The sequence below is a fragment of the Fusarium mangiferae genome (genome assembly GCF_900044065.1).
Source record: "Fusarium mangiferae strain MRC7560 genome assembly, contig: FMAN_scaffold018, whole genome shotgun sequence".
Classification (NCBI taxonomy): domain Eukaryota; kingdom Fungi; phylum Ascomycota; class Sordariomycetes; order Hypocreales; family Nectriaceae; genus Fusarium; species Fusarium mangiferae.
Window position 1 is genome coordinate 333,289 of NW_024573938.1, and position 16,331 is coordinate 349,619.

Genomic DNA, 16,331 nt, shown 5'->3' on the forward strand with positions numbered 1-16,331 from the left:
GTGGATTGTGAGTATTGGTTTTCCCAGCCTTTTGGACACGTATTTTGAAAGCGTCAAATTTAGGGAAGCGGAGTAAGTGGTAGCTTGAGCACGAATCTTTCTCTTATGAGGATAGCCACTTGTCATACGCTATTCGTCTCGAAAGCCACGCAGGCACTTTTCGTTGGCTTGTGCGAGGTGATTCAAGCGCCCGTCACACGTTGCAAAGTTTCTCAACATTGCAATGCCTCGACATAGCCATTGACGGATGACTGGACGCCTTTGGATCAAAGAGGGGTAAAACTTTCAAAATGTCGCAAGCACAGCCTCTTTAGGAAAGGTAAATAAGTGGCATGTGTGCCGATCAAAATATTGTTTGCCATAACTATTTCTATCCCTTCGAAAGTTGGTATCGTGACTCTGCAATACCAGAAAATCATAAATTGGGCGAATGACAATGCTATATGCTGCGAAAATGAAATTAGCAGAGTATTCAAATATCAAGAGAGACCAACAAGCCTCGTACGAGTACATTCAGACAGAAGGGTTCGTATTCTACCATCGAAACGGCTGCACTTTACTAACAGTATTTCAGAAGCCTTTGGTATGGACAATGTCTAATAGTAGTGATTGGAATGAATGGTTCAATAAGGTCGGTATTACCCTTTGTTCTTAAGCTTACTGAGACTCACGGCTTTCTAGCAGCACCCAAAGCTTGATGGATCAGACTCAGGCCTTGTTCTGATGTATATAATCCCCTCATCCATAAACTTCAGAGGTTGATCATATTTTTAGTCTATCAAGAAGAATCGGCGAACCCATTATCAATCCAGTGAAGAGTATCGAATCGAAAGACTGGATCAAGGCTATCCGAAAAGCAACAGTGCATGATAAAACTGCTTTTGACAAAAGTCTGCACGGCACCGGCGGTCAGCGTAACTTACGAACATTGCCATTTTCCGAGCAGTGCTTTCAGAAAATTGCAAAGAAGTTCTATATACATGACTCGATCAACCGTGTCGTAAGTCGAGCAAATGTTTCTCAGTTCTCGGCCGTCAAGCTAGAGATGGGCAGGCATGATGGTCATGAGCTACCAGCACATGGTACGTATCTCCTGATTAATGAAGGCGGGTAACTTCTCATGCCGGGACAGTATACAGCGCCCGAACTTCAAATGCTTGGGAGGGTGACCTTGCCGTATCTGCGACGTACTTCCCGCATTGTAGGCTCACATTCGCAGTCATGTTTGGCTATCCGCTGTCTGTTGAAGCAGAGATATTGACACGGCTTGAAATGGCGACCTACGAGATATGCCACCCACTATTGGTCCCTAGTATGCTTGTCAAAATCGAGAGGCGACGCCATCTACCAATTATAGATCACACTCTTGATGGAATTGAAGCGCGGTTCCTGGAGGTGGACGATCCCGAGTCTCTGCAATACATAACAGAGGCAGAGAAGGTCACTCGCAAGGAAGCAAAGAGATCAGCTTGGCTAGACATGCTGTATCTCCGCAACCAGTTGATGAGCTGGAATACATGCTTGGAAGCCCTGTACGAACATGCAGATCACCTTAACCGGACAAAATTTCGAGACATCACTATTTCTCCTCAATTGGGAAATAGGTCTACCGAGGAGTTTAGTATTCACGGAGACAGTTCTTCAGGCTCTGGCACAGATTGGAATGCCCCAATCGGTGAGTTATGTTTGGGAAACAGCCAGGACAGCCAGGAATCTAACACAGCTAATACAGATGTCTTTCTTGCGGATCTTAAATTCGGCGATAGTCAAAAGTTGGAATCAATAAGAGGTTCCAGAAGCTATATGAGACGAACAGGTGCCAAAATGCAAGCAAGACTGCGGGAGGTTATCAAGGACTATAATGAAAAGATTCGAGAGTGCACAGCTGGTTTTGAAGGCATGGCCATGACGACGCAATGGGTAAGTCATGCTTTTGCCTTCTTCGTCTCTTCCGAAACCTTTGCTAACAGCGTCAAGACCCAAGGTGAAACAAACGTCGAGATAGCATTGGCAACTAGTCAGGACTCACGTCATATGCGTTCCATCGCACTACTCACTATGATATTCCTCCCTGGAACCTTCTTTGCAGTAAGCCATAGCTCGAAGTGTTCGATAGACTGCTGACAGATCGGGTAGAGTATATTCTCGATGGGATTCTTTGAGTGGAAATCCGACGATGGTACTATATCTGTGTCTCAGTCCTTCTGGATCTACGTGGTCCTCGCCACAGGCTTTACAGCTTTCACTGTTGGAGCGTGGTGGTACATCGGAGTCTATCGCTACAAGAGACACAAGAACATTCCCTCAGCACTCAGTGCAAGCCGTTTCCTAAGTCTTAGACCACTCAAGTCTTTGCGACATTGGATTGTGAAGGCTATAATGGAAAGGGTGAATAGAATTTCATCTCCTCCATAACTTTAGAACTTCGATATTGTGGAGACTTATTACCCTAAATCACTAAAACGATTCTGCCTCGTTGCGCTTGACATGCAGTTGGTCATTATCTTAGATTTTGGTGAAATAGATATAAGCAATTAATTATACTGTCGAAGTTAGAAGGTCAAAGGTCTTAGTTATCAAATATAATTAAAGCGTTAAAACTGTTAGTAGAAAGCCTAAAACAGAGACGTAACATGTTTCAACTGTTTAGAAACACGTTATTACTGTTGTTTGGATATTTTATTTATATAATCTAATATAAACCTTAAAACCGTTATAATATCTAAAATTGTAACTTCGCTTCTCACCTACAGTAGACTTATTTCTTATTCGAAACATCTAGTAAAGACAGTCAGCCGAGAACCGAAGACCGTCGTCATGGAGCTATTACTTACTGAACTGGAAATGGATGATATCTCCATCTTGAACAACCTGCAGAGAATAAAAGTGAGCTTTTGTGGCAGTTCTAGTCGCTTGCACTTACATATGATTTTCCTTCTTGACGGTACTTGCCAGCTGCTTTGATGGGACCCATAGACTTTTGTCCTTCGCAAAGATCATGGAAGTCTTGATAAGCGACAACCTCAGCTTTGATGAAGCCTCTCTCGAAGTCACTGTGGATAGCGCCAGCGGCTTGCGGAGCCAAGCAGCCCCTAGGAATAGTCCAGCATCGAATCTCCTTCTCGCCAGCTACATACGAGTCAGCGTTGATGTTACTACCCAGAGGATGTATACAAACCTGTGAAGTAGTATTGCAATCCAAGCTTTGTGAATCCTTCGGTAATGATCTTGTCTAGCTTTGACTTAACCTTGATGTCCTTAAGAAACTCAGCTTGAGCATCGGGGTCATCCTTCAAGCTGTGCAGCTTTTCTTCGAACTCGATCGAGAAGGGAATGATATCACGGGGGGTTCCGCCATGCTCAGTAACCCACTTGGCAATACCGGGGAGGTACTTGCACTTCTGTCGAAGGTAGTCCTTCATTGTCAAGTTGACGAGGTAAATGACTGGCTTGGTTGTGATGAGCTGAATCTTCTCGTTGATGAGGGCGATCTCGGCAGGTGTCCAGCTTCCATCTCGAACTGGCTGGTCCTTTTCCAGCATCTATTTCGTGTCAGTCTTATTCCCATTCCCCTTACTTGTTTTCACTAACCTCTTTAATCTTGGTTGTTGTCTCAGTGAAAAGAGGCAACATCTTGTACTTGCCACCAGCTTTCTTGACGATCAGCTCCTCAGCGACGATTTGCTTCGCGAGAATATCTAATCTCGACGTTAGTTTATTTCTTTACCGCAGAGATGGTACATACCGAGATCCTTCTTGCAGAGCTCGCTTTGGATGGTGTCTATATGAGCCTTTGTCAGTTAAGTTGCCTCTAGATACGGTGCTAGTCTTACCCAAGTCCCGAACAGGGTCAATCGAGTCGTCGACATGCAAGACTTGATCGTTATCAAATGCTCTGTAGAATAACCCAAGTAAGCCTGGTTCCTTACCATTCTGTTCGACAGAACCTACCTGACAATATGGAACATGCCATCAACGGCCTGGATATGTGACAAGAAGGCATTTCCAAGACCTTCTCCCTGAGAAGCTCCCTTGATCAAGCCAGCAATGTCGGTAACCTGAAGATAAGCAGGGTACATAGAAGGAGGCTTCCAAAGATCACAAAGAAAGTCCTGAATTTCACCGATTTAGCTCATCCCTCACCGATATTTCGTAGGACCCCAACTTACATATCTCGCATCCGGAACAGCACATCTCGCCTCATTAGGCTCAATCGTACAAAAGGGATAATTCTCCGCTGCAGCACTCTGCTCCGTCAAGAGGTTGAACAAGCTCGATTTTCCGACATTAGGAAGACCGACGCATCCCATTTTCAAGTTCTTGCGAACTCTTCCAAAGGCGACAACATTATCGATAACGGGCTCGGGTTTCTTGGGAGCCATTTTTGATAGATACTTGCTGAGATTGAAGTTGAGATGTTTTCTGTTGGTGTTTTTGTTTTGAGAGGATTCAAAGGATACGAGTGTGAGGAAGACTTTTCAGAAGTGGCCTGATAGCCCACTTTAAAGACATGGGTGTAGAGTGTTCTGGCCAGTTAGTCGAAAGCCACGTTGATACGCTGTAACCTCAAGAAAATATGAGAAAACGATGAATATTAATATTCATTGAGTTTATTCAATGTCTATTACGGTTTATTAGTTAGGATAAGTACAGAGAGGTTCCAGTCTAGTGCATACAATGCTTCATATCGCCCAGTGAGGGAAAAAGGCATTCGTGAGGGGTATCACGTGAAGGACCCTGAAGATTTAGTGGAGGGCGGAGATGCCGTTAATAAACAGGTCTAAGCCTAACTCAGCTTCGGTTAGGAAGCGAGCCAACGTTGAAACGTCGCAAGCACGGCCACAGCTGTGATTATCCACAGCCACGACCAAGCCACCATTAGGGACTAAGTTTGTGACATCTAGGTATCCTGAGAGATGAAAAGCTTTAGGTAAATCAGGTAGAGACTTAGAAGACCTTCCGACCATGCATCAGGTAATTCACCAATGGGTCTCGCAACAAAGTTGAACCGAACTCTCTAGTCTTATTATTCTAACAAGCACTCTAATTACCAGAATCCATGGGCCAGCCCATTACTTCCAGCACCCCATCACTCCAAGCCAAGACATAATCTCTCCCCTTCACCCCAGCCATTACATGCCTTGCCGCTTTTTGTCCAAGCCTACAAGAGACTTTATACAGTGCATTATATCTTAGTTGCAACCAGCGGCCTGAGCGTTTTGCTTGTTCTGGCCGCCTTGGTGGTGACGAGTCTCGAGATCTCGCTTGCAGTTGTTGGCCTGGGCGTTGTTGCCAGTTGCTGCGGCAGCGGCTTGGTTGCGGTTGTTGCCATTGCGGTTGGCACCGGCGGCGTTGGCCTTGTTGCCACCTTGAGCTCCCTGATGGTGGCGAGCGACGAGCTCCTCACGCTTGTTGTTCTTGCCGTTCCTGCCCTTGCCCTTTGCTCCCTGGTGGTGACGGGCTACGAGTTCCTCGTCACGCTTGTTGTTGTTGTTGCCATTGGCGTTACCGTTGTTGGCAGCGGCATTGTTGTTGTTGTTGGCAGCGGCGTTGTTGTTGTTGTTGGCAGCGGCGTTGTTGTTGTTGCAGCCGTTGGCAGCAGCAGCAGCTCCGTTGCCATTGGCATTTCCATTGGCGTTGCCGTTAGCATTACTCTGGGCGTTGCCTCCCTGGTTGCCCTGATGGTGACGAGCTACAAGCTCCTCATCTCGCTTGTTGTTGGCGTTGCATCCATTGGCGTTGGCATTAGCGCCAGCATTGGCATTGTTGTTGGCATTTTGACCCTGAGCCTGGTTGTTGTTCTGGTTGCCCTGAGCCTGGTTGTTATTTTGGCCCTGGGCCTGGTTGTTGTTGTTCTGTCCGCCTTGGTGATGAGGCTATGCTTGTTAGATGAAGGCCTACCAATATACATAAATATGACTAACCTCGCGTTTCTCAGCGCTGAAGATGGGGAGAGCGAGAGCGTCTGCGGGAAGAGCTGCAGCAGCCATCAAAGCCTTGTTCACGTTAGCTTGAAAGTATTATGACCATGGTGAGTAACTTACAGCAACTTGTCCAAAGCTAGAGCGAGAAACTCGGCTGTCTTGCGAGAAGGCCTGAGCGGCGAGGACAGTGACGACAACGTTGGAGAAATACATCTTGACTTGGAAGTGATGAAAAAAGGTGTAGAAGTGGTTTTTCTGACCGGCAGGTAAAATGAGAGTGATGTAGAATAAAAGTAGGACTAGCCTTGAAAGTTGATGAGAAGAGAAAGACGTTTGCGTCAAGCAAAGCTAAGCTCAGATGATTGAAGAAGGAAATGTGAGTTGGTTGAAGAATTAAGATTGGAGCTGAAGATGCTAAGCTTCTTATACTTCTTGACTTAGGCAATGTTAAGCCTAACTTGAGATGATAACCCCAGATTCTTTCCGTCTTAGAATAGATCGTTGCCCCCTCGATCTCTCCAAGCTCAGAGAATCGTCAAACGCAAGCGCCAAGACAAGACCGATAGCGTTTGAAGACATCTTGGACATGATGCCGACATTGCCGCCCTGTTGAGTCAACAACGCCGTATACGAAAAAGGGCGCTTTCTCCTTGATACTCGCGCGTCGGCCTCCCGCTAGGCAACTTTGAGGTCAAGGTGTAGGGACGGTTAGAGCGGCCAATCATGAAACTCCAGCCTCGGCCGAAACCCAAGGCTCTGGTCGTTGTTTGCTTAAACGCGAAAACGCGAAGTGACATGCCAAAGTCGATGGTGGCGCGTGATTGGTGGAAGTAAAACTCAAACAAGTTTCGATGGTTTCACATGATTGGTCTAGAAAACACGACCCCTGACGGCTACGACGTATAGTGCCTCACGTTGCCTGAAAATATCACTCACCCCTGTTACAGATATTGTCTGAGCCTATAATTCTCGGTGACTAATGGTTTACTATTCCTGATTCGAGACCTGTCAAACCCGTGAAGCTGGAACATTGTTTTAAGTGGGCGGTCTGGATGACTTCAAGTAGTATTCTGTTGTCGCACGAACCATTTCACGTTTCGTCTTGGCGTTTGAAGAATTGTTATTGGGAGCCGATTACCCGCTCACTGTCGAACCCAAACGCCAAGTTAAAGAAGACCAATTATAGAATCAGGTTCTTGAACAGTGATATATACATCATTGCTTCAAAACTTGTCGCACTTATTCTTTTTCCCTCATCGCCCTGGAGGTCGACGTTCATTCTGTCACTGCAGGCCAGTCATTTTCTCTAGCTTTTTCGAGGTTCAGTTAATCATTTTTTACAACAATGGGTTCAAAGTATCGTCCAGTCCCTGAAGATGAGGAGCAGCAAACTTATGAGAAGAATGCTCTCTTATCACCTTTACCCATCTACACCAACATCTCGCCATTCATCTCACAGCCAGGCGCACATCCAATCTTGATATGGATTTGTCACGGCGTCTTACTCTCTTTTTCATTGGCGTTCTTCGCTCTTTCATTACTGCTTCGCGCCAGCCCTTTACAAAGTGGCGTTTGCAATCAGCCAAACTTTCCTTACTGTGAGTATGTCACGGCCCTTTTCTGGCCTTTATTGACAAGAATAGCTCCGGCAGAAAGTGTTGCAGACTTCCATACGGTCCGATACAATATTACTCCAGCCCTCGAGATGTCCGAGTTCGTCGGATATGGGCCCGAAGTTGACAAAGCGTGGAACCATGTCACATACGACGTCGGTGATCAAATGATTTCAAAAGCTGAGCTTGACAAATTGGGTCTCGACCCCAAATCCCTCAAGGTCAAGGATCCCAAGACAGGGCATAAGGGCTATCGCGTTGGAATCCAAGTCTTCCATCAACTTCACTGTCTGAACTTGCTTCGCCAAGACACCTACCGGGATTACTACTCCAAGATGGGTGGCGATATTGAGGTTGAGCCTGAAGACTTGAGAGGACATCTAGGTAAGTCGAACTTTTTGGGTCGGTTGCTTGATAAATCCTAATCTGATTTGTAGATCACTGCATCGAGATTCTGCGAAACAACATAATGTGCCAGAGCGACACTGGTGTTTTCGCATTCAAGTATTACGATGGCTATGATGATCACTGGCCTGATTTCAGCACGCTGCATACATGTCGCAATTTTGATGCCATTCGAGATTGGGCTTTTGAGCATGCTGTTGTATTTGGGGATGAGGATTGAACACATCGTGGTAACCATTTAGATAGAAATATAAAACCAACTATAGAACCCTGGCGGTAGACAATGAGCCATTAATCTCGATCTTCATCCACTCTTACCTGGCTGCGCAGGCCTTCAACTGCAGTAGATTTATGACATCGGCTTTTCATGTGATCAAGCGTTATGCCTACCAGAAGTAGTATTGATAAGAGTTGCGACAAACTTCCGACTTATAAATGATGACTTCTGACTGGCTGAAAGGATGTGGGGAGTTTATATCTCAGCTGTCAATTATTCACAGAATGAAACTGGGCATGCAAGCTGATAACGTCAGATGAAAAAGTCCCTGCAGAGTGCTCATTCAAGCTTAGCCGTGCATGCATTTTAATTGGACCGTCTAATTGGGATCTGATGGTGATAAGATAAGATGGGGCCGATAAGATCTTCAACATTACCCTACAGAGATAGATTTAAATAACAAAAAACTCTATCTGGCGTAAAAAACTAAGTTTACGCATTAAATAATATTGAATGCAGTATCTAGAGTCCCTATCATCTCTTTTTCTTTTCTTCAGAAGGTCCCTTGGCAGCTCTGAGCAATGTCACTTGGTTCTTACGCGTTAACAATTTTCACTAATGACTCGATCACTCTGAGACAATGCACATCTCAATAGACACAATCCGTTGACCCGAAATGGCCCAATTCACTCGCCAAGCCGGCATCGGCTTGAACCCCAACATCACCTCCACAATCTATCAAGATAATGTGATCACTTTAGCCTAAGCTTAGCAAAAGTTCTCAAGCTCCGGTAGTTAACCATACCATAATGCTTCATTTTAAGCTTACAGGGGATTGACCCGCCCAGATCAAGCCCGTGCGTCGGCAGAAGATCCTTCCAAGACGGGAAGGTCTCTTGGCGTCCGAAGTTCGGCTGTCTCGTATTTACCACGGCGGCCATTTCCTTTAACAGAAGGTCCAGGGGTTCATTTCCGAACACTAGCATAGGTACGGAATAGGCACCGCGGCAAGCTGTCCACTCATGAGTCAATATGGCAGGTCGAATTTACGGAATAACTTGTGTAGTTGCTCTTATGGGGAATTGGCATAGATAAGGATGGCGAGTTATGCTATGATGGGATGGACCTTTGGTCTGGATGAACGGAGATATGGCATAATTGGAAACGATCGCCATGAGATAGTAAGATGGATAGATTATGCCCGCTGTATATCGCTGCCGAGAACAAGAGAATATAATTATAAATATCAAGTGTAGTTGCATAGATTATAGTCGATATCCTCATCTTCGTCCATCTCTTCACAACTCATCACCGCAACAATGGTTTCTAAGCTCGCTCTCGCTCTCTTCTTCGGCAACGCCCTGGCTGGTCTGGCCGGACGTGCCATTCCTCCTCGCTGTGCCATCGCAGACCCTACCCCCGAGCAAGTCCAGCACGCTCAGAACCTCAAGAAGATCGAGTCCGTCTCCAAAGTCGCAGCTACCTCTATCACCGTTGACACCTACTTCCACGTTGTGTCTTCATCCTCCTCAAAGTACATCACCAAGGCTAAGCTCCAAGCGCAGCTCAAGGCCTTGAACGATGCTTACGGTCCTCATGATGTTACCTTTAACCTCATCGATACCACTTTCACCACCAACTCTAACTGGGCTGCTGGAAATGGCGAGGTTGCTATGAAGAGACAGCTTCGTCAAGGTGATTACAAGACTCTCAACTTGTACTTCACTGACGTTGCCAAGCTTGATGGCCTTGATGCTCTTGGATACTGCTTCTTCCCTGAGCCTAATGTGTCAACTGGATCTTCAACCTTCATCCGCGACGGTTGCGTCATTGTCGCTGAGACCGTCCCCGGAGGTTCAATGGCTCCTTATAACCTCGGTGGAACTGCCGTTCACGAGGTCGGTCATTGGTTCAACCTCTTCCATACTTTCCAGGATGGTTGCACTGGTGGAGATCTGGTTAGCGATACCCCTGCTCAGGCTAGCCAAACCAGTGGATGCCCTGCTCGACGGGATAGCTGCCCTAACCAGGCTGGTGATGACCCCATCCACAACTTTATGGATTACTCCGACGAGTAAGTTATTTCGAAACGTTGACTGATACAATTACTAATACTTATTCCAGTGTTTGCTACGAGGAGTTTACCCCTGGTCAGAAGACCCGCATGCACAGTGCTTGGACCACTTACCGCAAGTAGATTTGCGATTATGAGATGAGATGAGATGACAAGACATGTATATAAATGTTTGTACATATTTCTGCATGGGAGCGATGTGGAGTTTGCAAGTTGGTGGGCATGACTGTATTGGTGTTATCTGGATAGCGAGTATGAGTTTAGACATGAAGAGATGAGTTGATCTGGAACGTTTCACAGGTTTTAGTCAATTGTAGACCCCGTACGGGGTATAGTGAAACCACGGTTCCTTCGGTAGTCGCCGTGAAATTCTTTGAAACTTCGGCCAATCCCGAACTCATTTATTTGGCTGCATATGTAGGCAAAAGCGCTGTTATAACCCAGGTATGAAAGCCGTCGCGAGATTGCAATACACATATAGAATCCCCACTTTAGATGAGCTTAGTGTAGCTACTCTAAAACTCATGCTAAATTTAGTCCACTTACTCAAAGCTTTGACCAAGTTTAGTATAGTTATTCTAAGCCTAGCAGCGAGGATTCCAGCTAGTTCCGAAGCCGAGAGATTCCCTCACAAAACCCATTCATCTTCTCAAGCTCAAGGAGGTACTGGCTTGAGTGGCCTGCCCACTCTGGCACACTTGAAGAAGCTGGTCCAGGCTGTCAAGCACCGCAGCTTGCGAACTTTCCAGTGATCAGGGTTGGTTGGGGACAGTGTTCACACTTGGTGAACTCGGGGGAGATGGTGATGGTGCTTGGGGCTGGGGGACGGTGGCTTGAGCAGTGGCTTGGGGAGCGGGTGGGACAGTGGCTGGTGGGGAACGTGAGATGGCGTTGTTGGTCTGTACACCAACGGCAGGTGGTGCAGGCGGGACGCGAGTCGGCGGGGGAGGGATCCGGACAATGCGTTGGGCCTGGCGATGTCGTGAAGCGTTGGTCGAGGCCTGCGCATGGGACTGGCCACGTGACTGTTGCGCTGTATTTATTTTTGTTCAAAAAAAATGGCCGGAGAGCAGAAAACAGGAGGCAGGGCTCAGATGTGATGCGATGTCTAAACAGCTCTAATATAAAGATATAAGAACTTAGTTCAGCCTCAGAGGCACCTCCTCCAAACAACGAGAAATGCACTTTTTCTGCGTCCTCGATCAGACAACATTGAGGGACCGTAGCGAATGTCAATCGAGTCAAAGCTGGAGCTGGATCGATAGCAGGAGGTACAGCAGTATGAAGAGGATGAGGTGAGACATGAGAAAGAGCAAGAGGAGGAAAGGTAGGAGTAGTGACAGAACTGCAAGTGGAATCGTGGCTATAACCGATGTCGCAGTTGGTGACGGTGGACGAGGCGGTGCCGCCGGAGCTGGGACTCCTGTGGTCGGAAGTTGTCTTTGGCGCTGTCGAGAGGCGAAAGTTGATGATTGCACCCGTGGTACACCATTTTCCATGACAGGTGGCTGTCTTGATGAGAGAACCATTGCTGTTAGTGTGAGGGGAGGAGAATGATACAAGTAACAAATGGGTAGCGAATATTAGAATAAAAGTTAGGCCTGATGAGGGACACGTAGCATGAGCAGGTTTTCAGCCCTAGACACGTGAAGTACAAACTATCCAGCCTCTCTAAACTCTGCTTGAGTGGCGTTGATTGAATCTTGCCTGCTAGCCTGATGCTTTTCGAGATGATGATAGTTACTGATAACCATGAGCAGCCGACAATGAAGACGGAACGTGGCCATCTATTCGTATAAAGTGTGATAAAAAACAATAAAAGATTAAATCAAACTAGGGTATGCCTATGTTGACACATCGATCATATGATGGTGTTTCGGCGTATCTTGGACCGTGATGTGTTTTGGCATGCTGCCCGAAATATGCTTTTGAGGGTGCTACTTTGAGTTGGTCAACCTGGTAGCTGACGCATCAGATAACAATCAGACTCTACTTGAACTAATTTTCAAGGACCGTAATTAACCCAAGTCGCCCAAAATCTCGGATCAACACCAGCTTGCCGCTGTTCCAAAACAGCTTGTCTCAACGCCCTCGCAGATCGATCCCCCGTGACACCCGTCCCTCCTTTCAGTAAATCCGCATAAAAAACCTTGGAGACAAGACCACATGTCTCATCTTCTGCCTTCCACAGACTAGCCACTACACAGGGTACACCCGCCATTTGGAAACCAGCGGCAAGATGGATCGATTCCTCTGGAAGCATTGGATCACCCGTGATGGCTGTTTCACAGGCGGATACATAGATGAGAGAGCAGTTTAGCTTCTTTGGCGCTGACATCATGCTTTGAACGTCGAGCACGTTTCCTCTTGTGATCTCGCCATTTGCATCTTGGGTGTACCAGTCCCGTAGGAGAAGACCGCTACGTGCTGGGTTTAAGTTGTCGACTTCCCCGTGGCAGGCGAAATGTGCGACCTGCGAGTTCAATAGACCCACGAGTGCCTCCTTTCGGACTGGACGGTCATGAACTACGGCCTCGTATCCTCCGCGAGTAAGAATGGTGTCGATAGCTTCGATCTCGCTTGAGGCATATTGAAGCGGCGCAAGGTGATCTGTTGTCTCCATCTTGACCAGCATCGCTTTCTGATGTCCACCATGTTGCATGATCTCTTTCTCACGATGCCTCACGAATGACAAACCTCGAAGGGTATTTGTATACGATGGAACGCATCGATCGAGCACCGTGCAGCGCTCTCCCGTCTCTACTGCCCGTCGATGATCTCCAGCCGTATGAATGGGCCAAGCATTAATGCTACTCGTCGTCAACCACCATACCCTCGGCAAATTTCCATCTTTGGGAACTCCATCATACCCCAGACTGAGTAGAATGGGTTCTGCTACAACGTCCCAGAGCCATGTGAGTAGATAATGGAGAAGATCCCCGCCCTGATCATCTCCGTCACTCGACATATTAATGGCCTCACGAAAGAGTTTTTTATGCTCCCTGATATCATCGACAGTGAATCTGGGAAGTAACATCTTCCGGATGTCAGTGGTGGTTATGATGAGAGCGTAGCCACCACTCAGAGGTTCCGTTTCGACTATGACGATGGGACCAGACTCCGCAAGTTCATAGAAGTGCGAGTCCTCGCGTGGAAGCCTAAGAAAATCTTGGAACCCTTCTTTTGCTCGGATCTCGGCTATCAGCTCCTGAAACGAAGTTGACTTATTGAAAGCCGTCTGACTCTGGAGAAACTTCTTATCAAGGTCGAATCGAGCCGCGCGCTGGCCCTTGGCCTTCTCAGACAACCTCGCTTCAGTGAAACGAGTTGCCAGATCTGGAAACTGCTCCTTCAACTGATCTAGCCCAGAATCTACGCCCTTGTTGAGAATCTCTTCCCACAAGACACATCGGCTTCTCTCATACAGCTGTAGCGATTCAACCACTGAATCTCCAGCGGCAAGCGAAAAGCAGAGAGCAAGTGTCGGTACGGCTTGGAATTTCTTGGCTTGACGTAACTGATCAGCCCGAGTGGTACAAGCATATACCGCAAAGGGGAGATCCTCAGCTGCCTCTCGTATGTAGTTCCTTGCAGCTGTCGAGTCTTTTGCTACAATATGCGCAAACATGGAGGCATAGACCTTCGTCCACGCGAGCGCATGACGAGCGATGCCGGGCGCCGATGAGAATTGAGCCATCATTATTAGGTATGCATCAGCAGCGACGGTACTCAACGGGGCGGGACTGACGTTCCAGATTGCGATGAGTAGTTCTGCTTGATTGATGAGAAGGCCTCCACGGTTAATGTCGTCCATGCCGCCCAGCGAGATACACTCTTGGAAATTCACGAGGGCATCCCGAAGGTCTCGTAGACTGAGTGTCTTTCTAGCTCTGTACTGCAACGTACGTGTCAGATTCACCCGCGCGGAGAATAAGTAAAACTTGTCCATGCATCCACAAGAGAGAGCTTTATTGAAGTTCGTCTCAGCTTGAGCAAGAAGGCTCAGATCTTCCTCTCGGTGATATTGACGAAGATACGCTGTTCCGAGCATATTATGCAATGCCGAGATTTCGACCGGGGGAAGATTCAAATTCGTTCCCAGGACCTTTTCCACGATCTGGCCAGCTCTGATGACATCTCTAACATCGTTGGTATCGTCGTACCTGAGCTGAAGAGCATGGCTGAGACTTCTCGTCCGGGAGCCGGCCCGAACTTCGGTAGGCCCAGTTGAGTCCAGACAACTTTCAAAGGCCTTGATCGCTATGTTGATGTCTTCCAGCCTTCCAGAGAATTTGAACTGATACATAGCCGTGTTCCCCAAACCATGAGTCAACATGATATCCATAGCGCCACTTGTAGACCCCTGCTCCTTCGAGGCATCGAGACCGTCCTGATATGCTTCAGCTGCCTGAGAAAGATACTTGAAGTCGCCGGTGCATTGACATTTGACAACGTAAGCGTTGCCGATATCATTCGCGACAGTAAGATAAAAGGCATTCGTCCGAGATGTCAGTCCCTTCGCTGCAATCAGTGCCGTTAAAGCACCATCGATGAACTGCTCTTGTCCTGGAATCTGAGCCGACACAAAAGCCGCCCTCCCTGAAGCTCTCAAACATCGAGCTTTCATAGGGTCATCGAGGTCGTTGAGAAAAGGCAAGACATCGAGATTTGCCTGACATGCGTTACGGAGATCATCTTTATTCCCATTGGCTTCGAATCTGAGGAGAAGTGCTATGGCGAGTTGTTGATAGCAGTTGATCTGCTGATGGCCTTGTAAGTCTGGGTGGTCGAGGGCATCTTGGAGGCATTTAACAGCCCGGTCAATTTCCGAGAAAAGCCCGGTTTTGCTGAATTGTTCTTCATGAGCACCTGCGTCTCTGATCAGTCGTGCCGGTGTTTTTGGAGATGGATCAATGATCTGTAGCTCATTCATCCGCTCGATAAGCTTGTCTGCTTCGACTTGCGTTTCCCGGTGGTTATTCTGTTCAGCCCTTTCACCCAGTGCATTCGCCAACTCCTCCAGTGCCTCTGTGGAGTTTGGATGGACCCGGAGGGCTTGTCTCAAATAACCAATCTCAGCAGAAGGATCTCGTGTGTTCTCTTCCTCATTGAGCTTCTGCTGTAACGATGCCAAGTTGATGAGACAGTTGAATCGATCTTTCGGACGCTTTTCTTCCGAGACTGCGAGTCCTCTGTTGAGAGACGCCTTTGCCTTCCTGAGGTTCTCGATATCCTGGTTCAGGTCGTATAAGTGAACGAAACACGCTGCGCGAGCACGATGGATATCTGCAATGGTGTATCTGAAAGGCGTCGAGTCGAACTGACTTGGGACTGAGTCTTCGGCAAGCTGGAGAGTGGCCATACTCTCACGAAGTAATCTTTCCTTGTCTTCTTCCTGAAACAAGGCTCTTTCCTGCTGCAGCTTTGCCAAGCCAAGATAGAAGATCGGTTTCCCTGGGAAAGGCGTCGCCAAAGCTTCGTGGAAAGCCGCATTCGCATCGTCAAAATCGACCTCTCCGTGGGTAACCTTATACCTTTGTGTCAGAATATCGCCGAGGTCGTCCAGATGCAATGCTCGGTTGGAATGATCCCGCGGCCCAAAGTCAACAGCCTTTCTGAGATATTCCACGGCCCGATCCAGAGCCTCTGGCTCATCATCCGGCGTTGCAACCTCCCATTGTCTCCGCAGAACTCTCCCAAACATGCTGACAACGACCCCTCTCATAGGCTCGCTTTTAAGAACGTTGAAAACAGCCAGAGCGCCCAAGAGAGCGGCATCCTTCAGGCCAGACGTATTGTTGCCGACACCTCTCGTCATTAAGACTTCTTCACTTGCCATGGAGAATTGCTTTGCTCTCTCGGAGCGATCCGAAAGCATGACAGCATAGATATACTTGCATGTTTCGGGATCCACGTCGTTTAGAAAGTCTTTATTACGGCAGAACTGACCGTCCGGAATGAGCTCCTCATCTTGTTTTTGAGATGCAATCAATGCTGCTGCATGTTCTAGTTGACTCGTGATATCTGACGCCATATTGAATGTCGTGAGAAGCCGGCAATTGTATAGTAATTTACTTAGTGACAGGAAAAGAGGGGAA

The 16,331-nt window shown here is 47.4% G+C and overlaps 6 protein-coding genes across 6 annotated transcripts; 3 read left to right on the top strand and 3 right to left on the bottom strand.

Annotated features, from left to right (window-relative positions):
* Window positions 1-454: 454 nt before the first annotated feature.
* On the top strand, window positions 455-2,415 carry FMAN_11894 (uncharacterized protein; the record flags this gene model as incomplete). The annotated part of the gene is made up of 8 exons (XM_041824617.1): window positions 455-529; window positions 575-631; window positions 682-725; window positions 775-1,082; window positions 1,133-1,675; window positions 1,733-1,920; window positions 1,978-2,088; window positions 2,137-2,415. 8 exons carry the CDS (start codon window positions 455-457, stop codon window positions 2,413-2,415), a joined length of 1,605 nt encoding a protein of 534 aa, XP_041690079.1.
* Window positions 2,416-2,758: 343 nt separating this feature from the next.
* Window positions 2,759-4,382, bottom strand: FMAN_11895 (putative GTP-binding protein; the record flags this gene model as incomplete). The annotated part of the gene is made up of 9 exons (XM_041824618.1): window positions 2,759-2,778; window positions 2,835-2,871; window positions 2,924-3,129; window positions 3,179-3,542; window positions 3,592-3,698; window positions 3,746-3,781; window positions 3,834-3,895; window positions 3,952-4,112; window positions 4,170-4,382. The coding sequence occupies 9 exons, from the start codon at window positions 4,380-4,382 to the stop codon at window positions 2,759-2,761; spliced, it is 1,206 nt and encodes a 401-aa protein (XP_041690080.1).
* An 810-nt stretch (window positions 4,383-5,192) lies between these two features.
* FMAN_11896 (related to AAC-rich mRNA clone AAC11 protein) lies at window positions 5,193-6,137 on the bottom strand (the record flags this gene model as incomplete). The annotated part of the gene is made up of 3 exons (XM_041824619.1): window positions 5,193-5,876; window positions 5,925-5,996; window positions 6,045-6,137. The coding sequence occupies 3 exons, from the start codon at window positions 6,135-6,137 to the stop codon at window positions 5,193-5,195; spliced, it is 849 nt and encodes a 282-aa protein (XP_041690081.1).
* Window positions 6,138-7,269: 1,132 nt separating this feature from the next.
* Window positions 7,270-8,162, top strand: FMAN_11897 (uncharacterized protein; the record flags this gene model as incomplete). The annotated part of the gene is made up of 3 exons (XM_041824620.1): window positions 7,270-7,522; window positions 7,568-7,921; window positions 7,975-8,162. The coding sequence occupies 3 exons, from the start codon at window positions 7,270-7,272 to the stop codon at window positions 8,160-8,162; spliced, it is 795 nt and encodes a 264-aa protein (XP_041690082.1).
* A 1,316-nt stretch (window positions 8,163-9,478) lies between these two features.
* On the top strand, window positions 9,479-10,356 carry FMAN_11898 (putative metalloprotease MEP1; the record flags this gene model as incomplete). Its single annotated transcript, XM_041824621.1, has 2 exons — window positions 9,479-10,233; window positions 10,284-10,356. 2 exons carry the CDS (start codon window positions 9,479-9,481, stop codon window positions 10,354-10,356), a joined length of 828 nt encoding a protein of 275 aa, XP_041690083.1.
* Window positions 10,357-12,238: 1,882 nt separating this feature from the next.
* Window positions 12,239-16,267, bottom strand: FMAN_11899 (uncharacterized protein; the record flags this gene model as incomplete). The annotated part of the gene is made up of 1 exon (XM_041824622.1): window positions 12,239-16,267. The coding sequence occupies one exon, from the start codon at window positions 16,265-16,267 to the stop codon at window positions 12,239-12,241; it is 4,029 nt and encodes a 1,342-aa protein (XP_041690084.1).
* Window positions 16,268-16,331: the final 64 nt, after the last annotated feature.